Source organism: Sminthopsis crassicaudata, chromosome 2, assembly GCF_048593235.1.
Source record: "Sminthopsis crassicaudata isolate SCR6 chromosome 2, ASM4859323v1, whole genome shotgun sequence".
NCBI lineage: Eukaryota > Metazoa > Chordata > Mammalia > Dasyuromorphia > Dasyuridae > Sminthopsis > Sminthopsis crassicaudata.
This window is the reverse complement of record NC_133618.1, coordinates 256,301,139-256,327,582: the sequence shown is the minus strand read 5'-3', so window position 1 is coordinate 256,327,582 and position 26,444 is coordinate 256,301,139. Positions and strand designations below refer to the sequence as shown.

Genomic DNA, 26,444 nt, shown 5'->3' with positions numbered 1-26,444 from the left:
AGGAGAACACTTTGCAATATCAGTTGTTATGCACAGAGCTAGAGACTGGAATGTGACCTTAGTCACATTCTGGTCCAACAAATAGAAAGTTAACTTGCCCAAGGGCAAAGCAAATGGAAGGGAAAAAGAAGAGAATACACATTTATTTAGTGCTCACTACATGCAGGTCATTATGCTAAGTGCTTTGAGGCAAGATGTGAGCAGTTTTTTTTTGGTTGACAAGTTCCAATTAGTTTGAAATTGCAGCATAATGACAAACGTGGAAATGCCTTTAGAAGAATTGCACATTTTAAGCTATATTGGATTACTTGCTATCTAGGGGAGGGGGAAATGGGATGGGAGGGAGAAAAATTTGGAACACAATGTTTTGCAAGGGTGAATGTTAAAAACTATCTTTGCATGTATTTTGAAAAATAAAAAGCTATTAAAAAAAAAAGAAATTGTAGCATAATGTGTAGGGGATTAATTATCTCTATGTAGATGACTCAGAAAGCAAGCCATCCAGTTGTTCTCTAGGTCCTGAGTTTGTCTTGCATCACCAATTATATATTGGATACCTCTTATCTAGGCTGTTGCATTGGGCTTTTAATTGGTCTTCTGCCTTGAGTTAAAGTTACTCCTCATTCCAATCCATCCTTTACATAGCTTTCAAACTAATTTTCTTTGATCTGACCATGTCACATAAACTCAAGCATCTCCCTGCTGCATCTAGAATTAAATATAAATTCCTCAATTTGGCTTTTAAAATCCGTTGCAACTTGGCCTAACCTATCTTTTTAGATCTTTAGAAAGACACATTTGTGTCTTTCCAGTACTCTGTGATCCTGAAAATCTGGCCTTCTCTTTCTATTCTTCACCTGTGGAACTCCATGCCTCTCTCTGGGGCTTTTACACTCACCTCCCATTTTTAGAACGCTCTCTCACCTTCTCTCTGCCTCACAGAATCCCATTCTTACTTCAAAATGTAGCCTAACCTCATGAAGACTTCCTCATCTCCAGCTACTCCTGTCCTCCCCTAACTATGCATTATCTACCTGCCTCACACCTCTTATTCTCTATGCACACCTCCATCATAAGAATGCAAGCTCTGTGAGAGGAGGGATTATTTGGGGTTGGGTTTTGTTTTTTGTTTTTTTATTACTAGCACCATGCCTGGCATTAGTAGGCATATAATATAAATGCTTATTAACTGATTATAGTAATCAGATGCTTCAGCTCCTTTTTTTTTCTTTTACACTCTTGATAAGTGTCATTGATAAGTACAAGTTAGACTAAATAGCTTCTTACATCCTTATTAATTCTGAGATGCTGTGACTGAATTGGATTCAAATAGATAAGAAAAATTCTGTCTTGGGCATTGGATGAAGGCAAAGCATCTCTTCTCTGACCTTTACAATTGGAGGAGATAAAAAAGGAATGGAAAACAAATAGGAGCTGGGAGTTGTTTTCCTGGTCTTAGTTTTGGTTCATTTTCTATTGTAGCATCATCAGTATTCACTAAGGAGTGCTATTCCCACTTTGATTCACTGAATCAAAAATAGATTTTTCTAGTTTTTCACAGGGAGACTCAGGGTTTTTTCTGGCCTCTTATTTAGTCTGAGTTCTCTTTAGAAGAGGGAAAAACTAGGACTGCTATCCCAGTCCCTCACACTCTGGAAGTGTATGTCCTTGACTTTTAATCTAACAGCCTCTTAAGGGTAGCCAGAGGGAGAAAAGGAGGGGAGCTCTTCGGAAGAAGAAGAATTCCTGGTTCAATAAAACACTAAGCTTTTACTCTGGACAGGGCTCTCCACAAAGTCCTACTTAGATGTCTGTTTGTATGAAGTGAGGAGCAGAGCCAAGTCTTGCTTTTTCAAGAGCTGTGCTGGTAAAAACACAAAATTCATCAATTTCTATCCAACTGGAAAAAGCTTTGAGTATGGTCTGGGGCCCCATGTGGGTGGGCACTTTCCGAGGGACCAACATGGTTACATCAACAGAAGATTTTTCACCAGCAAGTTAGCCCACTAGTTGAATTCTTTGATGGTGGGAAAAACCATTATTGCAAGGCATAATTCTGAGACCTTCATACAAAGAAATAGGGCAAATTTGGGGAGGCAGAGAACTTCCAACTTGGAATTCAAGGAAAGCTGCAATGGTGCTAGAAATGTATGAAAACTCATAGCCATATAATTGGGGGGTGGAGAAAAGTGGAATGTCGACCTGTGATATCATTAATAAAAGGAACTTCTAGTGAGGAAAACTGTACCAAGACAGATCACCAGTTATACCAAAATGTATAATCTTAGTTGCTGGGAGCACTAAGAGGTTAAGATTAAGATTTTGCCTAGGATCATAGAATCAGTATTTGAAAGAGGGAAGGAAATAAGCATTTATTAAGTTCCTATTATATACCAGGAACTGTATTAAGAACTTTACAAATTGCCTCATTTGATCTTCACAATAATTATAAAATATTTATATATATTTTATAGTTGAGAAATCTTTGGCAGACAGAGACAGAATAACTTGCCTAGGGTCATCCAGCTAGGAAGTATCTGAATACAGATTTAAATTCAGGTCTTCCTGATTCTAGGTTCAGCACTCTAAACTACTGTGCTGTCCAGCCAAGACATAAAATTTGCACACACACTCATGCACTCAATATACACATGTGCGCACACACGCACACACACACACACACACACACATTCCTCTTAATATTTCCCCATGTCCTCTATCAAAGCAAAGAACTATTCTTTCCAAAATCTTTAGGCTATAGGCTATCTTTTTGTGAACTTCTTTACCCCTCCAAGGAGTCTCTTAATGTTTATTTAAATCTGATTTGACCTGCTTAAAAATGGAGGACGGATAATATCAATTAGTCGGTCAAGAAGCATTTTTTAAAGGGTCTTTGATGTGCCAGGCACTGTGCTAACCTCTGAGGATACATAGAAAAGCAAAGAACAGTCCTTGTTCACAAAGAGCTCGTGTTATAATGAGTAAGACAACATGACAATAACTATAATCAAAGCATATGAAGATGAAGGGGTTATAAGGTAATACTAATGTCTCTGCTATGAGGGCTTCCAAATACTTTTTAGAACTGTTTTTCTACCTTCAGTGTCCATCTGGTACTCAACGCTTACCTGTAGCTCCAAGAAGCCATAATATGTATACCCCATTAAACTGTCTCAGCAGACAGGCTAAACCAGGGTGAAGGTAACCAACGGGCCTTAAATACATCAGTGAGTTAGTATGTTCACCTCAAGCATGTACAGATTTCTCCTGGTGGAATGGATAGACAAGAACCACATGTTCCCATAGCCATGAAGGCAGCATCTGGAGCAGGAGCTGTAGCACAGTTAGAACTTGGCAAAACACTTTGGGTCATAGCCAATCATTTTGACTTTTGGTCTGCCACTTGACTTCTGTGACTTTGGAAGAAAGAGTGGGTGGAACTGTGCAAGTCACTTAAATCCAATTCATAAGCAAATAAAGACATCACCCATGATGTTGTTGGTCTTTTTGAAAACAAAGTACCAATACAACAGAGAGCGGGCAAGAGGGAGAGGGAGAGAGAAGTTAATTGGGTTTAACCAACAGAAAAGAGACACTGGCATTGAGGGGTACCAGGAAAAGTTTCAAGTAGATGATGGGATTTTAGCTGAGATTTGAAGGAAACCAAGGATGCCAGGAGATAGAAATGAGGAGGAAAAAAAAAAAGCCATACCTGAGGGCAGCCAGAAAAAATGCCCTGCATCAGGAAACAGAACATCTTGTTTGAGGAGCAGCAAGGAGGCTGGTATCACTGGATCACAGAACATGTGGAGAGAGGTACAATAAAAACATCAGAAAGATGGGGTGGGGAGCTTCAGATACTGTACAGAAGATTTTATATTGGATCCTGTAGGTGATGGGTAGCAAATGGAATTGATTGAATTAGCAGGGATGATCGTGGTATGCATAACATGACCTATGCTTTAGGTAGGGTTATTGCAATAGTCAAAGTATGAGGGCCTGTACCAGGGTGGTAGAAATGTCAGATGAGAGAAGGGGAAATATAGAGAGATGTTACAAAGAAAAAATCAACAAGCCTTAGCAATATGTCAGATATAAGGAGTAAGAATGAATGAGGAATTGAGTAGGATACTTAGATTAATATAACTTTAAGGATAATGGTGCCCTGAGTAGTAATAAGTTAGGAAGAAATGTAGATTTGGAGGAAAAGATGAGTTCAGTTTTGAATGAGCTGAATTTAAGATATCTAAGGAACATACAGTCTGAGATGTCAAATGGGCATTGGAGATTCGAGATTAGAAGTCAGCAGAGATTAAACCTAGAAAGGTAGATTTGAGATCATTAGGCTAATAATTAAATACATTGGAGTGATTTCATTAAGTGAAATAGCATAGGGAGAGAAGAAGAGGGCTCACATCAGAGCCTTGTGGTTCAAGCACAGTTAGCCAGTGTGATCTGCATGAAGAACCAGGAAAGAAGAGAGACAAGAAGCTGTCAGTTAAGTAGGAGGAAAAACCATAGAGAAGAGAGTATTAAGGAGAAAAGAGGGTGATTTGACAGTGTCAAAAGTTACAGAAAGATCAAAAATGAGGCTAGAGGGGAAAAAAAGGCTATTAGATTTTGCGATTGAGATCACTGACAACTTTGGAGAGAGCACTTTTCACTGAATAATGAAGTTGGGAGCTAGATTATAGTTTTAAAGAAGAGAGTGAGAGCAAAAGACATGGAGAGGTTGATTATAGATAGTCTTCTTAAGGAGTTTAACCACAAAAAGATTGAAGTACAAAGATGATAATTACTGAGGATAGAAAAATTGATAGAACATTTTTGGAATATGGCAGAGATAGGGGCAAGATTATAGACAAGCAAGTGAGAGAAAGAGAGTAGGGGGAGAAGGAAGGAAGGAGGGAGGGAGAGAGGGCAAGAGGAGAGAGAATGAATTGAGATTGTAGAAGGAGCAGTGTGCCAGAGAAAATGGGATGGAATGGGATAACTTATGCATGTAGAAGGGTCCATCTTGGCAAGGAGGAAGGCTACATCTGTATGTGAGATTGGTGAAGAAGGTAGTGGCAAAAGGCATCTGCATAGTATAAAATGAGGAGGGGAGAACAGTGATCTCTGAGAAAATGGTCTCAATTTTTTAAGTGAAATAAAAGTAAGATGCTCAGCTGAGAGGGCTGGGAGAAAAGGAACTGTGGAGGGTTTGAGGAAAGATGAAAAGGTTTGGAAAGGTTACTTTGCTTAGCGGATAGAGAATCAATTCCTGAACCCCCACAGGAATTAGCTTGATAAAATTTACTGTTCTATAGATGCATCTTAAGGATAAAAAGTTTCCCTCAAATCACCCTTTCCCACTCAAAAGCATCTTGTCTCAGGTTTTCCAAGAAAACAAGGGTTTTTTGTTTTTTGTTTTTAAAGATCACTCTTGAGATCATAGGCAGTTAGCCAAGGGAATAAGCAGTACAGAGAATCTGTTTCAGAAGTGCAGAAATATGAAGAATGAAGGAAATAATAGTGACCAATAGAAATTGTATATAATTGTATTTTTGCTAGTGTGAAGTAACAAATGTGTATAAAAGACAGTTTGGTCTTCCTCCTAGAAGAGAAAGTGAGAAGGCTGAAAAATGTCTTAATTACTGCTTCAAGGTTAGAATGAAGTGGGAGAAATACTGCAACCAGAAAGTAAATCTGAAGAGGCCATGGAGAATCCACATCTTCAATTCCAGGTTAGAAGAAAAAGAAAGAGAAAGTAGAGAAACAAGGAAGTAGAATGACAGAAGCTCTTTGTTAGACTGTTCCGTCCATGAGCAGGACAGGAAGAAGCAGCTTCTTCTGCTCCATGAGGTGCTCCTAGAAAAGATCATAGTATTCAGAGGTGGAAGGAGAATTCCTCTAATCCAGTTTCTCATTTTGTAGCTCAGGAAACTGAGATTCAGAAAGGTGACATTTCTTTTCCAAAGTTGCCCTGCTAGAAAGTGCTGCACCAGAATTAGAATCCATGTCCTGTGACTCTAAATGTGCTCTTGTCACTATCCTAAGTCCTGGTCACAGGAAGCTTAGATGAGCTTGATGGTTGGTGTAGCTCCAGATGGGGTAGTGAGGCAGCTAGACAAAAACACAGGTCCTGGGTTTGGGGTGTGGTGGGGAAGCCCCTTAAGAAGTAGGGTGGTGAAAAGAGCCTTAGATGCCTTTTTGTCCACCTTTATTTCAGAAATGAGGAAACTAATGACATGGCAAATGACTTGCCAAGATCATATAGATAAGGGACAGGGATAGAATTTGGACTCAGATCCCTTTACTCCAACAGAGGCAGCTAGATGGCTCAACGGATAGAGCATTGAGCCTGAAGTCAGGAAGACCTGAGTTCAAATCCAGCCCTGATACTTACTAGCTGTGTGATCCTAGACAAGTCACTTAATTGTTTGCCTTATCCATTGGAGAATATAACAAACCACACCATAATCTTTGCCAAGAAAATCTCACATAGTAATGGTCCACAGGGTCACCAAGAATCAGACATGGTTAAACAACTAAATAGCAGCAACCACCTTTTACTGCAAAGCAAGCACATTCCCCATTGAACCACACTGTTTCCAACTCTAGACCTATCCCTTTTCCTACTGCTCTGTGTTCAACCTGTTGATGATTACAAATGATGTCTGACAAAAGGAATATATAAAATGTGCTGGGGGTTATGAAGTCCTAAGCAGTAAATCAAAGCCTTGATTGTCAGAAGTAGTCATTTCAGTACTTCTTCCAATGGAAAGTAGAGACTTGTAGAAGAAAGAAGAATTTGGGAAGTAAACAATGGCTTAAAAAGTAATATGAGCAAATGGGACTTGGATATCTGGTCCCCAGCTTTTTGAACAAAAATAATAGGCTCTTGGAACGTTAAGTCCTTTTTAGATAATATTTTATTTGATTTTCACAACAAACCTCACAGGTGGATGTTGTTATCTCCATTTTGCTGATAGGGAAACTGGAGGCCAGGAGAAGTTAAATTACTTCCCCAGGGTCACAAAGCTAGTAGGTCTCTGAGGCTGGATTTGAACTTATGTCATCCTGTTTCTATGTCCAGAATTCTATCCTCTGGGCTACCTTATTGCCTATCTAGAATTCAATCTTCTATGTATTAAAATTTAATGGGATACAGACAAGAGAATGGTTCTACTTTACTCAAAAGGAAATGTTTAGTAAAAAGGAGTAGCAGTGTATATTAAAAAGACATACTTCTCTGAGGAAATAAATAAACCAATGAGGGTAAGGTTTGGTGGACAACATTTAGATTAGATTCAGTGGAGGGAGAAACAGAAGTAATTTTATGATGGAATAGAATGCTACAGACCCTGTGGATCAAAGGAAGAAACGATGGTGAGTTCATTATGGAGTATTGAAGCTATCCAGACATCTAATGGAGCTCTGTCAAAAGCAGAACTGATACATTTTTTTAAATAGCTTTTTATTCATTATTAGCCCTTGCAAAACCTTCTGTTTCAACTTTTTCCCTCCTTCCCTCAACCCCCTTCCCCAGATAGCAGGTAGACCAATACATGTTAAATATGTTAAAGTATATGTTAAATACAATATATGTATTCATATCTATACTTATTTTGCTGTACAAGAAGAATTGGACTTTGAAAAAATGTAAAATTAACCTGAGAAGGAAATTAAAAATGCAAGCGACAAAAACAGAGGGATTGGAAATGCTATGTAGTGGTTCACACTCATCTCCCAGAGTTCTTTAGCTAGGTGTAGCTGGTTCTCTTTATTTATTTATTTTCTGAGTCTGGGGTTAAGTGACTTGCCCAGGGTCACACAGCTAGGAAGGGTTAAGTGTCTGAGACCAGATTTGAACTCGGGTCCTCCTGAATTCAAGGCTGGTGCTCTATCCACTGCACCACCTAGCTGCCCCTGGTTCTCTTTATTATTGAACAAATGGAACTGATTTGGTTCATCTCATTGTTAAAGAGAGCCATGTCCATCATAATTGATTCATATGAATTGATCATAGTATTGTTGTTGAAGTATATAATGATCTCCTGGTCCTACTCATTTCATTCAACATCAGTTCATGTAAGTCTCTCCAGGCCTTTCTGGCGAGACTTACATTTATTACAGAACAATAATACTCCTTAACATTCCTATACCATAATTTATTCAGCCATTCCAATTGATGGGCATCCATTCGATTTCCAGTTTCTGGCCACTACAAAGAGGGCTGCCACAAACATTCTTCCACATGTGGGTCCCTTTCCCTTCTTTAAGATGTCTTTGGGATATAAGCCCAGTAGTAATACTGCTGTATCAAAGGGTATGCACAGTTTGATAACTTTTTGAGCATAGTTCCAAATCATTCTCCAGAATGGCTGGATGTATCCACAATTCCACCAACAATGTATCAGTGTCCCAGTTTTCCCACATCCCCTCCAACATTCAGCATTATCTTTTCCTGACATCCTAGCCAATCTGACAGGTGTGTAATAGCATCTCAGAGTTGTCTTAATTTGCATTTCTCTGATTAATAATGACTTGGAGCATCTTTTCATATGGCTAGAAATGAACTGATACATTCTTGACTTTCTTTTATAATGATCTCATTATCCAAAGGTTGGAAGACATCAAAAGGGAACTGCTAGTGTGAATATGATACTGACTGAAAATGAGGAACTGATTTGCTACAGTGGAAATTTTGAGAATCTTGGGAGGAAAGTGACCATGACATCCTATGGTATTTAATAAATAAGGGAGGAGAAAAAAAGGTCATTGTTTATTATTTCAATTAAAGTATTAGACTAGGGAAACATCTGCATTTCAGCAAGGCATTTGACAACATCTCTATTCATATTATAAAAGATGTGGATGTATGAAAGATGTAAAAGATGTGGAAAAATATGGATTTGGATGGATGGCAGTGTGATTAAGTGAAATAAGTAATGGGTGAATGGGCCTTCAGGACAGTGATTGATGATCACTGGAAGAAAGTCGCCCTGGAAGAAAGTCAAACGTAATGTCTCAGGTATATGGCTATGACCATATTCTGTCATGGTATTTTTTCCTTGTCAGTGGCCAATTAATTGGATGACAGAATTTAAAAAGATTCTGTTTTGCTTCTCATTACAACTGTACTACTTTGGAAAAAAGTTCCAAAGAGGATGATGAATCTAATCTAACAAAATAAATTATGGTAGTAATAAATGTGGAATCAGAAGCACAGAGTTGGAAAACAATTGAAGGGCAGCATCCTATAGAATGCCAATCTTGGAGTTTGAGTTTAAACCCTCGCTCTGATGCTAATTTTGTGATCTAGAACAAGTCACTTACCCCTGTTTGCCTCAATTTCTTCATCTGTAAAATGAGCTGGAGAAAGAAATGGTGAACTACTCCAGTATCTTTGCAGGAAAACTCCAAATGGGGTCACGAAGAGCTGGACACAAATGAAAGGACCAAATTATTATTACTCTACAACATTCTCTGCCATTGGGTTTAAAAAAAAATCAACTTCAGGAGTACAACAAAGCAGTAGTACCATTGGTGAGAAAAGCATCTAAGGATTTTATTGGACTAGGAACTCAACCTGTCAGCCAAGAAGTGCTCTGTGATCTTTAGGTGCATTGATAAAAGCCCTGAGTTCAGGTGGAAAGAGATGATAGCTTTATTATGTCCTGCAACAGGCAGATCTCCTCTGCACTACTGCCTGCTGTTCTGGGTGCATTTTTAAGAAGAACACAAGAAACTCGGGATATTCATCGGACTATAACTACGATGATGAAGGAACCCGTAATCGTGGCATCCATGGGCTTACTTAAGGAACTAAGGAAATTTCAACCCAGGCAAGGATTGCAGCAGGGAGTGGTCCCGTTGATGCCATGCGTGCATATGAGGGCAGATGGTAGAAGGGGGCACATCCTCGGGATGGGTGCTAACTGTCCCGAGGTGTGGCCAGGGGCGTTGGAGAAGCCAACACAGAGGTATGTTGGGAGATGTAGTTCGGGGGCTCCTGACACACTGCTGAAAGGGTTTTTTTCTCAACTTTGATGAATGTGCAGAGGCGGGAGCTGGAACCTCCGGGGCTGCGCAGCCTTAATGGGACTCTAAACCATCCTCCCTAAAGTTGGCCCAGTTCTCTGGTTTTACCAAGCATGCCTGACTCCCTCTCCCTCGGGGTCCTGGCGCCCCGCCTTTGGGGAGAAAAGTCAGGCAGGGCCAATCCCTCGGGTATGGATGGGAGGCAGAGAATGCTGTTTTTCTGCTTTCTGTCCCTTACCAGTTGGACAAGAAACTTTTCTCTGACACTCGTTTCCTTACCTGTAAAATGAAGGAATTGACCTAAGAACAATAGCCAAGTTTTCTTTCAGCTATAAATATTGGATACTATGTGTACATACAAGTGTCTAAAATTAATGAGCTTATATTCATATAATAGTTTATGATTACAAAAAACTTTTTAAAGTATATTATTGATTTTCATTTGCATACCTTGACACAAGTTTTAAGTATTGTGCCTGCTTAGAGCTAAGTAACATCCAATATCATACACAGCAATAATAACTCCCACTTTAGTGCTTTAAGGTTTACAAAGAAAAAGCTTCTGTCACTACATATCTGTGAGCTGTGGAGAATACAAATCTTACCCTCATTTTAAAGATGATTAATGGAAGTTCAAAGAGGCCAGTTCCCAGCCACACATGTGACATCAGATCTGAATTTTGAACCCAAATTTCCTATGAATTCAAGCTCTTTTTGATATATTCTACTACTTGCTGGTGGAAGAACTAGGATTCCATTTTGCTTCTCGTTACAACTGTGCTACTTTGGAGCAAATTATGGTGATTGAACATAGTGCTGAACGAGATGAGGTGAGATCTTTCAAGACAGTTGTGAAAATCGAGTAAGGCTTCATCTACTTCAGAGTTTGAGTAAGTCTAAAGGACTCTGAGCATTGATCCAAGGGCCTACTAAGTCCCCTTCCTACTATCCTCCCATGATATTTTCTTCCTATTTCAGTCAGATATGGGCAACTATGTACTTATTGGTCAAGTTCAATTTCTTGGGTAGCTCTCGTGTTTATCATCTCATGGCATCCTCAGCCAATGAGGATCAGGGTCAGTGGTGGGAAAGGGTATTTGTGTTAGGGATTAAAAGTGTTAACCTTGCCCCAGAAGATGCTTCCTCCCTTTTACTGGTGGGATGCCCTTCTCTCGAGAATGTATAATAAACTTTGCTTTGCTTCTAGAGATCTCTCCAGCTTTTTTATGAAATGGTGAAGAGTCACCATTTCTGAACCACACAGTGACTTGTGTTTCCAAGTGACATCTTTCTGTTCTTGAATCTTATGCCTGTGTGTATTTATGTATCTGACATTATTCTGACGGTTCTTTTAAAGCTTTAAAACCATTCAATAAATGTAACACCTAATGTTATTTGTTCACAGTGTGAGCTTTGTACATGTTGATCTTTGACCTTCTTCTATAGGTTGCTAATGTCAGACTTCTGACTGAAGGGGCTGGGGCCCTCCTACAGATACCAGCATTGAGACCTAGTGGAAGGTTCTTTTTCAGACTCATAGAAGTCTAAACCACAAAGGGATATATCAATGTGATTAATTCTGAGTTAATCTTTTTATAGGAGTAAACAGCTGAGATTGAAAGTGGAGGACGATATTCCAAAAGAGCAGAAATATATCCTTGGAGAAAAAAAATCTGATCTGAAGCCTCTCAAGTTAATATTTCAGGACAGAGATCAGATATTGTTATCAGGAAGCAGATCCTGGAATAGTTCCTGTTTATTGTACCTGGAAGGAGCAGGACTTGTTTAAATCACCACACCTAGAGATCAGCAAGGAAGAGTTGAAGGAATTGATCAAAGTGCTGGAAAAGAAAGGTGAGAACCGCCAAAAGTATTGCTGTGGGGAAATGTTTTGGTAAACTGACCTAGTTTCTGGAAGATGATGAGATTTAGGTAATATGTGGGGATGTCTTCCATAATGTCATCTTTGTAATCTGCTCACAGGGTGATACTGTTTAGGCCTCTATGCCCAATCCATTTCAGCCCTTGACTTTCAGCTCTAACTGTGTCTAACAAGTAACTTCTGGAACAATAGAGGGTAGGAGTATAATCTAGATTATACTCCTTTGGAGAAAAGAGCATTGGAATAATAGGCCAAAGACCTTGCTTTGTGAAATATCCATCCCTCCAGATGTTCTTGCCATTTTTAAACTTTAATTCAGTGTATCTGAACATTTTGGGCTTCTCTACTCTTCATGCCACATTCACATATATTACTGCATTAACTTGATAGACAGGTCAGTCCACATTTTTACATTAAGAAGTTCAAGGAAGTAACGTAGGAAACACTTACGGGATTAAACCAGACTTTATTATACAGGAATAAGCAGGAATGGGTGTCAATCAGCTTCACCATCAGCAGTGAATGAAGGCCACTGCTAACTCTGGAACAACAGCTTGAAGAGTCAAGTTCTCTGGGACCCAACTTTCAGATGACTGGGCCCCCCTGATAAAAAACAATCCAGATTCTCTGGTATCCTCTGACAATAAAGATCATTACTATGTGCTGTTGAATTCAAGGCTCCTTCCCACTACCTTACCCATACAATTAGGCCTACATTCCAAAGAGATGAAAAAAAAAAAAAGGAAAAGCACTCATGTACAAAAATATTTTAGCAACTCTTTGTGTTGGCAAAAATCTTCAAATTAAGCAGGTGTTATTAATTGGGAAATGGCTGAACTAGTAATGGATGTAATGAAATAGTATTGTGCCATAGAAAATAATGAAAAATAAGAATATCTGGGAGTTATCTAGGAAAACCTTTTTGAATTTGTGCATAGTGAAGTGAGCAAAACTAAAAGAATAGTTTATATGTGAATCACAACATTATAAAGACAATATGAAGACTTAAGAACACTGTTTAATGCAATGAACAACTTTAACTCTAGGGTACTGAATATGAAGTGGACAACACAATTCCTGACTCATAGCTAATGGACTCAAGGTCCAGAATGATCATACATTTTTGGACATGGTTGATGCAGGAATTTGTTTTGCTTGACTATCCACATTTGTTGTAAGGCTTTGGGGTTTGTTTTAGGGAGGGAGAAGGTGGGTGAGAGTAAATTTTTGATTTAAAAAAAGTAAAATAAAATTCATATTAAAAAACAAAGACATGTGCAGAAAAAGCATTTGATAAAATCCAACATCCATTCCTACTAAAAACGCTTGAGAGTATAGGAATAAATGGACTATTCCTTAAAATAATGAGCATATATTTAAAACCTTCAGTAAACATCATATGTAATGGCGATAGACTAGAACCTTTCCCTATAAGATCAGGAGTGAAACAAGGTTGCCCACTATCACCATTACTATTCAATATCATACTAGAAACTCTAGCCTCGGCAATAAGAGCCGAGAAAGAGATCCAAGGAATAGAGTAGGAAATGAGGAAATCAAATTATCACTTTTTGCAGATGACATGATGGTATACTTAGAGAATCCCAAAAACTCTGCTAAAAAGCTATTAGAAATAATTCAGAATTTTAGCAAAGTCGCAGGATACAAAATAAATCCACATAAATCCACAGCATTTTTATACATTAACAACACAATCCAACAGCAAGAGATACAAAGAGAAATTCCATTCAAAATGACGGTCGATAGTATAAAATATTTGGGAATATATCTACCAAAGGAGAGTCAGGAATTATATGAGCAAAATTACAAAACACTTGCCACAAAAATAAAGTCAGATTTAAATAATTGGAAAGACATTCAGTGCTCTTGGATAGGCCGAGCGAATATAATAAAAATGACAATACTCCCCAAACTAATCTATTTATTTAGTGCTATACCAATCAGACTTCCAAGAAACTATTTAAATAACCTAGAAAAAATAACAACAGAATTCATATGGAACAACAAAAGGTCGAGAATTTCAAGGGAAGTAATGAAAAAAAAATTAAGTGAAGGTGGTCTAGCTGTACCTGATCTAGAACTATATTATAAAGCAATAGTCACCAAAACTATTTGGTATTGGCTAAGAAATAGACTAGTTGATCAGTGGCATAGGTTAGGTTCACAGGGCAAGAGAGTGAATAAAAATAGCAATCTAGTGTTTGACAAACCCAAAGATCCCAAATTTTGGGATAAGAATTCATTATTTGACAAAAACTGCTGGGAAAACTGGAAATTAGTATGGCAGAAACTAGGCATGGACCCACATTTAACACCACATACTAAAATTAGATCAAAATGGGTCCAAGATTTAGGCATAAAAAACGAAATCATAAATAAATTGGAGGAACATGGGATGGTTTACCTCTCAGACTTGTGGAGGAGGAAGGAGTTTGTGTCCAAGGGAGAACTAGAGACCATTATTGATCACAAAATAGAAAATTTTGATTACACCAAATTAAAAAGTTTCTGCACAAACAAAACTAATGCAAACAAGATTAGAAGGGAAGTAACAAATTAGGAAAACATTTTTATAGTTAAAGGTTCTGATAAAGGCCTCAACTCCAAAATATACAGAGAATTGACTTTAATTTATAAGAAATCAAGCCATTCTCCAATTTATAAATGGTCAAAGGATATGAACAGACAATTTTCAGATGATGAAATTAAAACTATTTCCACTCATATGAAAGAGTGTTCCAAATCACTATTGATCAGAGAGATGCAAATTAAGACAACTCTGAGATATCATTACACACCTGTCAGATTGGCTAAGATGACAGGAACAAATAACGATGAATGTTGGAGGGGCTGTGGGAAAACTGGGATACTGATTCATTGTTGGTGGAGTTGTGAAAGAATCCAACCATTCTGGAGAGCAATCTGGAATTATGCCCAAAAGGTTATCAAAATGTGCATACCCTTTGACCCAGCCATAGTACTACTGGGCTTATATCCCAAGGAAATACTAAAGAAGGGAAAGGGACCTGTATGTGCCAAAATGTTTGTGGCAGCCCTTTTCATAGTGGCTAGAAGCTGGAAGATGAATGGATATCCATCAATTGGAGAATGGTTGGGTAAATTGTGGTATATGAATGTTATGGAATATTATTGTTCTGTAAGAAATGACCAACAGGAGAAATACAGAGAGGCTTGGAGAGACTTACATCAACTGATGCTAAGTGAAACGAGCAGAACCAGAAGATCATTATACACTTCAACAATGATACTGTATGAGGATGTATGTTGATGGAAGTGGATATCTTCAACATAGAGAAGAGCTAATCCAATTCCAATTGATTAATGATAGACAGAATCAGCTGCATCCAGAAAAGGAACACTGGGAAATGAGTGTAAACTGTTATTTTTACCTTCTGAATACAATTCTTCCTGTGCAACAAGAAATTCGGTTCTACACACATATATTGTATCTAGAATATACTGTAATATATTTAACATGTATAAGACTGCCTGCCATCTGGAGGAGGGGGTTGGGGGAGGAAGGGAAAAAATCTGAATAGAAGTAAGTGCAAGGGATAATGTTGTAAAAAAATTACCCATGCATATGTACTGTCAAAAAAAAAAGTTATATTTATAAAATTAAATTAAATTAAAAAAAAAAAACAAAACAAAAAAACAAACAAACAAACAAAAAAAAAAAAACCAAAGACATGGACAGGAATTGTATAGGATGAGAAAAGATTTCAGTCTATACAGTAGAGGGTATGCCCACCTTGGAGCCATTGAAATATAATCCATAACTAAGTTGTGACAAGTAGCTTTGTTTTCATTGTGACTTTTTTCTTCTTTCCCCCAGGTTTGCCTTTACGGGACTCTTCCCTTCCACAAGTGAGAAACATGAAGGAGAAGGATATGGTTCCTGGGCTCCTGCTATCTAGGCCTCAGGTAAATTGGGATTTTTAGTCTGTTTCCTGAAGTACCATCTTATTTCAATAAATTCTTAAAATAGAAATATCTTTATTGGGTAGAATGGTCATAAATTTGTTAAGTAGATACTTATCTGATACATAAAAGCATTGTGCCAGCTATTGGGGAAGATAAAAATGTAACTTCATCTCTATTTGGGTCCCTCCATAAAATAGAAATGCATTCAGAACAAAAAGACACAGACATACGTAATGTCCAAAGAAGTAAAGGTTATTTGGGATTTTTTCTGGGTCTAAAGATAAGTAACATTGCAATAGATCAGGGGAAGAAAATATTCCATATATAATGAATGGATGATGGGAGCAAAGGTAGGAAAGTAGGGAAACATGGGCTGTGTACAGGGGAAAGTATTCCAGTTTGACTAGAATATAGTAGAGACTGAAGGCTCTTGTGGTACCAGATTGTGGAGAACTTTTAATTTTTTTTCCTCAAACCAGTTTTAGAAGTTTGGGCTTTTTGTAATGGTCCAGAACTCTGGAGAAATATACTTGAGGCAAGGAATCTTACAACAAGGTGTTAACTAAGTGGAATTGAGACAATGGTTATCTAGTTTAACATGGTGATTAATAGTTCTCTAAATTCAGTATGATTGATTTAATCTTATAACAAATAATGGTTCCCTAGTGATATAATGATTGGCTTATACTCAGTATGATGAATGGATTTAATTGTAATAGAGTATTTAAGAGGTCAGTCAGACCTAGAGGAGAACTCAAAGAGACCTGAAGACAGAGACTCTTGTGGTGGCTGTCCTGTCTCCTTCACTTCTCCACTAAGACTAAGGCCCATCTGAAAGTCCCCCAGAAAGCTAGCTTGGCCCCAGGTGAAGGAAACAGACTGTGAAGGACACAGGACAGTCACCAAGAAGGTCTCTATGTCTTAGTCTGTCTTCCTTCTCAGATCTCTTAGCTCTTATATACTCTATTATAAGAACATCTTCATAGGTGTCAATCTTATAGACTAGGTGTCAACTTGTATACTAAGTACTAAGTACATGTAAACTAGAGAATCATTTTATCAATTCCACTGAGTTAACATCTTGTTGTAAGATTACTTGTTTCATTTGGACCTCTACAGCTTTTATTTGGTTGTCAGTAAGTGGATATTGACAGATTTTGAGCTGAGGCATGCCTTGATTACACATGTACTCGAAGAATTTATTGGCAGCAGTGAAAATCAGAAAAATTCTGGCAGCAGAATAGAGAGATTAGAGAAATAAAGCCCACCTAGCCTATTTAATGGTCTCAACTGATAGCAGTGATGTCCTAGGATATTGACAGTGTGAAGAGAGTCTGGTTTTGTTATTTTACAGATTAGGAAATTGAAGCACAGAAAGGGTAAGTGCCCATGGTCATAGAACTAAATAGTTAGTATTTGGAGTGAACTTTGCAAGCATTGTGAAAACATAATTGGTACAACTTAGCAACTGATTAAATAAGGGTGAGAGGAATCAGGCAAAAATAACAAAGTTTTTGAACATGAGTGACTTGGTGAATTTTGGTACAATTGAGATAGCTTAACTTGAAAGAATAGTTGGTTTGAGAAGAAATATGTTTACCTTTGCACATGTTGAGTTTGAGATGACAGCAGTACAGCAAAGTAAAGGTAGTTGTGGAATTTAGAAATGAAGTCCTAGGAGTTGTCTGTGAAATAAAGGTAAGGGAGCTGAATACTAAGACTTGGATGCACAGAGAAAAGAAGACAAGGCAGCTCACATTAGATGGCTTCATAATAGAAATGCAGGTCATCTTTTGAGAATGAAGAGAAGGTTTATTTGAGTTTGGGTGGCAGGGGAAATTAAAAATAACATTGGTATAATTGCAATAAGAAATTTGACAAGGAATCAACAAATGATAAATAAGCAGATTTATTGAGAAATCCTGGCAATATGAATCTGAGAGGTTAGGATAGCATGAATCTGTAGAGGATCCAGTCAGCATTGTGTTTTATGAAATTATTCTGCTTGGCAGTCTGATGCAATCCACGTTACTGCCAAATTGATTTTCTCAAAACACAAATCTGATCAGATGACTCAGGTGGCTCTCTATTACCTCTAGGATAGCATTCAAATTGCCCTGTTAAGGCATTTTAAAGCCCTTCACAATCTACCTCCAACCCACTTTCCAAACTGATAATTCATCCTTTTTATTGTTTGCTGTACATTTTGGCCAAATTGACCTCTCTTCAGATTTTCAGATACTATATTCCACATTCTGCCTTTGTACATAGCCTGGCCCCCATGCTTGAAATGTTCTACATCTTCACTAATACCTCTTGGAACTTCCAGCTCTATTCAGTGCTCACCTCTCCTGCCACCTACAAAAGGCCTTTCCCTACTGCCCCTTAGTACTTCCAGCCTTTCTCAATGCCCTGACTCCCTAATCACTTTGTATATATTTTAAATAGAACTCTTTTCTTTGTAGCAATTATTTATTCCTAGAAGAATATAAATCTCTTTATGGTAGAGAGAGGATATTTGTTCAGTAGTATTCCTAATGCCTCTTAGCATGTGGCTTACCTTAAATTGGTGCTTAAAAATGTTTACTGAATGATTACTTAGAAGGGAAAGGGTTATCAGTTATTGATATTAACAGATAAAAGAATGGGAAAAGGGCACTAGAACAGTCAGTTATTGAGTGGAGACTAGAGAACTGAAGTCGCCATGGGATCTGCTGATGAGGGGAGGCACGTAAGGCCTGTGTTAGACTCAGAAAAAGGAGAAATCTTGAGCCTCAGAAATTTAGAGCTTATGTTGATGTGGCCTCACAAGTTGCAGAGACCATGAAATAAGCCCATTCTCCTTGTTCCACCTCTGTGTAGTGAATGAACGAAATTCAGTTGGATTCATTTCAATTCAACACTTGTGTCTGCTGTGTACCAGGCAGTGAGCTGAGTGCTAGGGATGCAAATAAAAACAGAGACAAAGACAGAGTGTGAGTATGTCTCTGCCCTACAGGAGCTTAACAATTTTATGGGAAAGGGCAGGACACAAAAGGAAGCTAAAAAGCAGGGGGAAAGGCACTAAGGAGTACTGGACATGGAGCAAAAGCCAAGAACTGCTGATGGAAAATGGAGCTATTGAAAAGGTTGTGAGCCTTCTATGAAAGGCCTGGGAAAGTGTTTAGTGTTCCCACCTCTAGCCCTCTAATGGGGGAGGGAGGAGGCAGCTCTGGTCCATGGAGAAAGAGTAGTCCTCCCTAATCTCAGAATTCTTGTCTTCTTTTCAAGGTTCAAGGTTTCGCCACTTCCGAGAAACTCCCTGGTCAGAATTCTCCCTTTTCAAATGATCTCTTATGTACTAATAGTTGTCTACACTTATTCTTCCAATAGAGGCCAGAGACTGTTGGGGTTTTGGTTGTATTTTTTAAAAATCTGTTTGTTTTTGCCTTTATATCACAATGTCTAGCATAGAATTTTGCCTCTAGTAGGTGCTTGATAAATGTTGGATTGAGGAGCTGGTGTATAGAAAGGTTCTGAGATCAAGATAAAGGCAAAAGTAGGCATAAGGTGAGGGAGAGCAATAGGAGATTGTAGTCAGAGAGTAGGACTTCAGAATTGTGAATTATAAGAGATAGTGAAGTCTGAATGTTGTCATACCAAAAACATGACTGAGGCAGAGGAGAGATGAAACTTGTTGAAGTCGAGGTATTACAGGGAACTTAGGGATCAGGGAGCTAGAGGAATTCTCCATACTTAAAGTGAGAAGGAAGAGAATTTCGGGAAAAGTTTAAGACTATAGAAATGTTTATTTTCAATTCCAAAGGTCACAGTGAAGGGACTGAGGGAGCTGCAGAAAAAAGTGTAGAGAGGCTTGGAAAAGGGAGTAAGGATGAAATTCCTAGAGGAAGAAGTAGATACAATGTAGCTTACATCTAGAGTACTGATGATGGATACTAGATTAGGTAAACAAGTAGTTAGAATTTGAAATTTTCTCTCAGCCCCACAAAATGCTAAATGAAATATTTGTGAGCTATAGAGATGTGTTAGTTTAACAACCAGCTCTCAACAACAAAAGTTGTTAAAATATTGACACATTTTAAAATTCAGTCTGTATCATAATATTTTCTCACTCATTTTTAGGTTTAATCATTATTAATATTTTCTTAAGTGTAAACAATCAACAATGACAATCCCTGATTAGTAGCATGTACCAATTTCCAAGATATAAATGCTCATAAAGAAAGTTACAGTCAGTAGGAGCTGACTCTCACAACCTCCTTGATATAGTGTTTCTACTTCCCATTTAAACCAAAATCCTGATCATTCAATTTTTTAAAAAATTATTTATTTAAAACTAAATACAAAATAAGAAACAACAAAATAGAAAAATAAAGACAGAAAAAGGGGAAAAAATATTGTCATGTGCCTACTATAACATCAGGGAGAATTCAAAATATGTAACAATAAATTGTCATTTCAAGTAAGCATATATAATAATAGAAGACATCATATTCATGACTGTCCATCTTTTCTTTGCTTCCTTGTTTTTCTTATAAAATGTTTCACATTCTCTTCTTCTTTTTCTTTTTCTTTTTTTTTTTTTTCATTCTTTATATTTTGTTTTGTTAGTTCTTGGTTTCTTAGGGCTTCACTGGCTTCCCCTTGCCCAATTTTAATTTTCAAAAAGTCATTTTCTTTAAGAGCTGGATCTCCTTTTTCTAGTTGATTTGACTTTTTTTTTTCATACTCTTCTTGTTTTTCTTAAATTTTTTAAAGTTTTTCTTCAGTCTCATTTGATTTTTAAAGTCTTTTTTTGAGTTCTGTAAATTCTTTCTGGGCATTTTAAGGCTATTTTTTATAGAGGAGAGGATTTTTTTTTTACTTCATTTCCTTCTGAGGATGAACCCCGATCTTCTTATTCCCATACTAAATTTCTATGGTTAGATTCTTTCTCCTTTGCCTATTCATTTTTTAAAATGAGAACTTACTAGTATAACACCTCTAATTGGAGCTATGGAGTGGAGATATGAAGTCTTTGGCTTCACTTCAGTTGTCCCCTCTGGCCTGGAACCCAAAACCAAGAACTTTATCCTCTTGGAAGTGCCTTCAGCCAGTAGCTTCACTCCCCCTACTGCTCTTGCATTCATAGGATGTTCCAGTTCCTTTTTGCCCAGGGTTGCATCTCTGTAGCACAGGTGGGCCTGGCATTTTTTATCATTTGAGGTTGGAGCAATCTTACTGGACTCAGATCCCCATTCCCTGAGCTGTCCCAGTGTTGAAAGTTCCTGTGGAGTAAGGCTGAGGCAACCTCCAAACCCAGTTAGCCCCAGGACTCCCTACTTTTAGCAGAACTAGCCTAAAGGTATTCACACTTTACATGGGTTAAACATTCGCCATGAGCATAATTTTGTTTTGTTTGTAGAGGAAATCTAGAGAATTTGGTGTTTTTTTGTTGAACTCCCACCATCTTCCCGGAATCCACCTCAATCCTCATTCCAACCAGAAATTTCCTCTTTTCCAGGGGTGGGTGTGTTGCAGACTGTTTTCCGAATAAGATGAGATCTTTGCTTGATGTGAAAAATGGTTACTATTTGGCCAGTTAGAAAGGATAAAGGAGGGAGTAACTGAACAGTAAGAAAGAATGGCGTAAGCAAAATCCTGGAGGCAAGAATGGAACACCATTTGTAGGGTTGCTCTTATTGGCCAGTCAGTAAAAGCCAGAGTAATTGGGGGTGTCACTTTTAGTTCCCTACCCTCACCTCCATATCCATTTTCTTGCCAAGTCCTATGAGTTTCTGTACCATACCTCACATACACATATTCCTTCTCTCTGAGAGGGCCACCAAGCTAGTGCAGGTCCTGTCACCTCACACCTGGACTATGGCCATAGCCTGCTGGGGGTTCACCCAGCTTCAAATCTCTTCCATTTCTGTCCATCCTCCATTCAACTGTCAAAGTGATTTTCCTAAAACATAGTTCTGACCACATTATTCCCCATTTATTTCTAGAAACAAATGTAAAATCCTCTGTATGGTGTTTAAAGCCCCTTCATATCTTCTACCAGCTTTCCAGTCTTCTTTCACCTTACTTATCTCTATGTTCTCTTACTAACCCTATTGCTAATAGGTATTCATTCTCAGGGTTCTTCCTTCTACTTTCTATATACTATTTCACTTAGTGATCTGATCAGCTCCTATGGATTAATTACTGTCTCTATGCAGATGATTCTCAAATCTATCTCTATTTCCTAATCTCAAACTGAATTGCAACACAATTATTTCTAAGGTTTGACTGATTTCCCATGACAAACTCACAAATGAACAGCATTTCTTGAATTGTTTTATAGCTGGAGGGTTGGGACCACCCCCTCTCACCAGAGTACAGAACGAGAGTTCTGTGATAGGAACAGTTTTCCGTGGTTCTTGATTTGATTCACTTATGTACAGAGGTATAGTATAGCATAAGAATATAGCTGTAGTCAGAATTATTGATAACTTTAAGTTGCATTGTGAGTTTTTGGCTCCCAAGCCAGAAAAGACAGCTCTGAGAAATCTAAATTATTAGTAGATTCATTACACGTATCATCTTGATAATTATGAAAACCATAATCATATTTTTCTGTGCTTACTCATAAACCTGCATATTCCCTTGGTTTGGTTTCTGCTCAGTACAAATTAATAAAGTTAGGAAGCTACTAGAAAACATATAAGATGTTGAAAGTTAAAAGGGGGGGGATGATTTCCTGTCTTTATTTTTGTTTTGCTTTTGTTTTCCTTTAATAAAACACACTCACATACAAAACACAACGACTTTTACATTTAAGAAGCCTGCATAATCTAAGGAACCAAGTGGGATAGAAAGGGATGAAGAAGGGAAAGGATTGGAAGGAGAAATGGGGCTTAGAGTCCTGGTGCTCTTGAACTATGGAGCAGCAGGAAGAGAGGGGGCTGGTACTCCTGCAAAAGGTCCAGGATGGGTATTACTAGACTTTGTGTGACATATTGATTCCTAATGATGGCCTAAGCCAGCTCACAGGTAATTGTACCATGAGTACCTGGAAATGTTCTTGAGTGCTCTGGGGATTTCAAGATAGACCTATTAAATCTAAATGTATTAATTAGAAAAAATGTCTTTCAATTTCCTCCCTCTCTTAATTTATTAATTTAATTCCAACTTAATGGTAGTCATTCAGTCAATAAATATTCTGTGCCAGATACTGTTCTAAGCACCGGGGGTTTATAAAGAAAGATAAAAGACATTCCCTTCTCTTGAAGAGTTGGAACTCTAATAATTTTTTGGAATTGCCTTTATCTTCAGTTGCTCAATAGATGAGGTATACAAAATAATGAGGTGGATATCCATAAATACAAAATAAAATTGCCATCATTGCTTTATAGTCACATCTGTGTATATATTTCTACATTTCTAGACAGTCTGCTTTTGACCACATTGCATTTCTAGAAACAGTCATAAAATGGGATATTTTTAGTATCTGTATTTATCTGTATTCCCATGAGAACAATGCCCAGATTGGGAACTGTTCATATAAACCAGAGGTCAGCCAGCTATAGCCTACAAGCCAAGTCTGACCTGCTGCCTACTTAAAAATGTAACAAAACATTCTCAGTTTTTCGATCATACAAAAACAAGTTATGGGCTGCATTTGGCCAGTGCGCCATAGTTTGCTGACCCCTGAAATAAATCATTGATTTGATGAACAATCTATTATACTTCCCAATGCTTGGTTCTTCGTGACCCTATTTGGGATTTTCTTGGCAGAGATAGTGGAGTAGTTTGCCATTTCCTTCTCCAGCTCATTTTACAGATGAGGATCTTAGGCAAACAAATTGAAGTAATTTGCCTAAGCACAGCTTGTAAGTGTCTGAGGTTGAATTTGAACTCAGGAAGATGAGTTTTCCTAATTCCAGATCCAGTGCTCCATCCACTGCATCATCTAATTCCCTCTTATAAATTGTCTAATCCCTAGAGTTTGGGAATTGAAAAGGACCTTACAGATATCTAATTTGATTCTTTGTTTTTTATATGAATAAAGTAAGAGCCAAACAGAAGTGAATATTTTGGTTTTGACAATCTTTCATTAAACAAAAACTTTTATTTCTGGAATTTTGAAAAGTTTCTGGGGAGTGTTTTGAATTCTGGATAGAATTTTTGTAAAAAGTGATTTTGAGTAGTATATGTGTTTTTTGTTTGGATGAATTTCCTTTTATTAAGCAGAAACAACTTCCCTGTATATTGTGCTGGAAAAGCTGGGCATCATTGCCAGTTGTCCCTTAACTTCCTGTTGGACCTCATGTAAATCGTTTCATCTCTGAGACCTTCAGTCAGTGAGGGAGTTTGGCAAGATGATCTCTAAGCTGTTTCCCTTAAATGATACAGTTGTGAGGGTTGGAGAACAGGAATTTCTTGAACAAGGTGGTTGTATAGATCTTCCCTGCTTTCCCTTTCTTATTCCTAATGGCCCAAAGGGGAGACTTGAAAAGTACAAAAATTCTTAGAAATCTAGTGAAGAGTGTATCATGTTTTATTTGAATTCTACAACCTTCCCATTCTCCCCTCCTTCCCAAATGAAACAAAACAAATCCAAATCATTCTTCCTAAATTCTTTTTTCCATTAAGAGTATCTCATTTTCTGAGTCAAATAGGCCTAAAATCTTGAAATCACCTTTAATTCTTTTCTTTTTTTCCAGTTCCCACACTCAATTCTTACTAATTTCATTACTGCTTTGACTCTGGTATTTTTCTCTGTTTTCCATTCCCACTGTTACCACTGAATTGGGAAAGGGCCATGCATAAACAGAAATATGTTTGCTGTTTTAGGCCTTAGTGACATTTGAGGATGTGGCAGTGGACTTCACTCAGGAGGAGTGGAAACAGCTAGATCATGCTCAGAAGGTCTTGTACAGAGATGTGATGCTGGAAAACTATAGGAATCTACTCTTTTTGGGTAAGGAGCAGTTTCTTCTGTGACTCAAAATCATTTATCTTTAGTTCTGCAACTTTTAAAAGATGCATGTCTCTTGAAGTGGTTAGCTGAACTTGGGCTTCAGTCATGTCTATTAGAGTCTTAAATACACAGATGGGATACTCCTGCCTCTCTTTTCTAGGTTAACTGGCCTTAAATTTGAAGAGTAAAAAATGGGCACCTCTATTGTGCCAAATCTGAACTCAGAATCACCCCCCTTCTTTGTCAACAGGAAAGGACCACCCTCCAAGCTGTGGATGACTGGAGCTGAGTGGAGCAGGCTAGAGACAGGCGAGTTAGGAATCAAAGTCAGAGAAATGACTTGCCATTAAACACACAGATGCCAGGGACCATCCCCTAGTGGGAAGGTGAGGAGCAGGGAATCCATTTTAGTGTGGCTGATTCTTGATTTATATATTTATGGCTAGATAGTGTAGCAACAATAGTGAAACACAGCAGAAACAGTGAGGCAAGATTATCTTTTCATAGCAGAGCTTCAGGTCAGGGCTTGATGCTCACCTGAGTTCAGGGACCATTAGTTCCAGAAGGAGAACACAAAGGATTGTTGTTATGCATGAACATACAGCCTACTTGCTGGGCCTTGGTTCTGGAAAATGAGGCATCTCTTAATACTATCATGAGTCTTCTAGAAATCCTAATGACCACAGACTGAGCCTAGATTCTGTAATGGTTCTGTGTCTCAGCACAAATACTCATATATGTATATATATGTATATATATATTTTTTTTTATGTGAGCAGGCTATCAAATTTCCAAACCTGATGTGATATCTAAATTGCAACAAGGAGAAGAGCCCTGGATAGTGGAGAGAGAAATCCCAAGAGTCACCTGCCCAGGTAAGTGAAGGAGAACCAAGTAAATGGAAGTCAGGTAAATGAAGTGTTAGGCAGGAAGAAATAAAATCTTGGAAATGTTTGTTGGATAGCTTTCCTCAAAGCTCCCCATTCTCCAGATCTGTGGAAAAGATGGAAACCATTTGGTATGAACTAATAACCTGATTTTACTTTACAGTATCATAGAATCTGAGAATTAAAAGGTAATCTTTTCCAGTGATCACCCAGTATATTCATCACTTCTATAACATTGTTTATAGATGATTACCCAGATTTTCCTTGAAGCAAATTCAAGGCTCAGAAAGAGCTCAATACTTTTTGAGGCAGCCCCTTCCATTTTTTGGTTATCTCTGTTAGGAAATTCTTTAAATTTAGATCAAGTATGATGAGAATCTACCCAATGCTTCTAGTTCTGTCTTCTGTAATAAAGCAGAAGAAATCTACTTACTCCATAGGACAAGCCTTCAAATTGTTTAAGATAGTTATCATATACTCTTAGATAATCTTCCTACCCCTCTCCTCTCATACAGTTACCCTTTTGTCTCTTCTCTCCTGAAGTATTGCAAAAACCCTTCTAAGTATATATATATATATATATATATATATATATATATATATTCTATTTTCCAAACCAGATGGTTGTTGTTTGTTATTGCTCATTCTTTGTTCTTGAAGAAGACTGATGACATCACAAATGTCATGTCTTGACTTGAGAGTAAATTGGATTTAAGTGAGGTGGATTGTCAGCCTC

The 26,444-nt window shown here is 37.8% G+C and overlaps 1 protein-coding gene across 1 annotated transcript in view; it reads left to right on the top strand.

Moving 5' to 3' along the window:
- LOC141555772 (uncharacterized) overlaps nucleotides 1-26,444 on the top strand; it is a 39,297-nt gene that overhangs the window by 6,461 nt on the left and 6,392 nt on the right. The window contains exons 2-5 of the mRNA XM_074288956.1: nucleotides 11,626-11,880; nucleotides 15,786-15,874; nucleotides 24,695-24,821; nucleotides 25,601-25,696. Coding sequence (XP_074145057.1) covers nucleotides 15,827-15,874; nucleotides 24,695-24,821; nucleotides 25,601-25,696 — 271 coding nt within the window. The 5' untranslated portion in view covers nucleotides 11,626-11,880; nucleotides 15,786-15,826. The remainder of the gene's footprint in view (nucleotides 1-11,625; nucleotides 11,881-15,785; nucleotides 15,875-24,694; nucleotides 24,822-25,600; nucleotides 25,697-26,444) is intronic.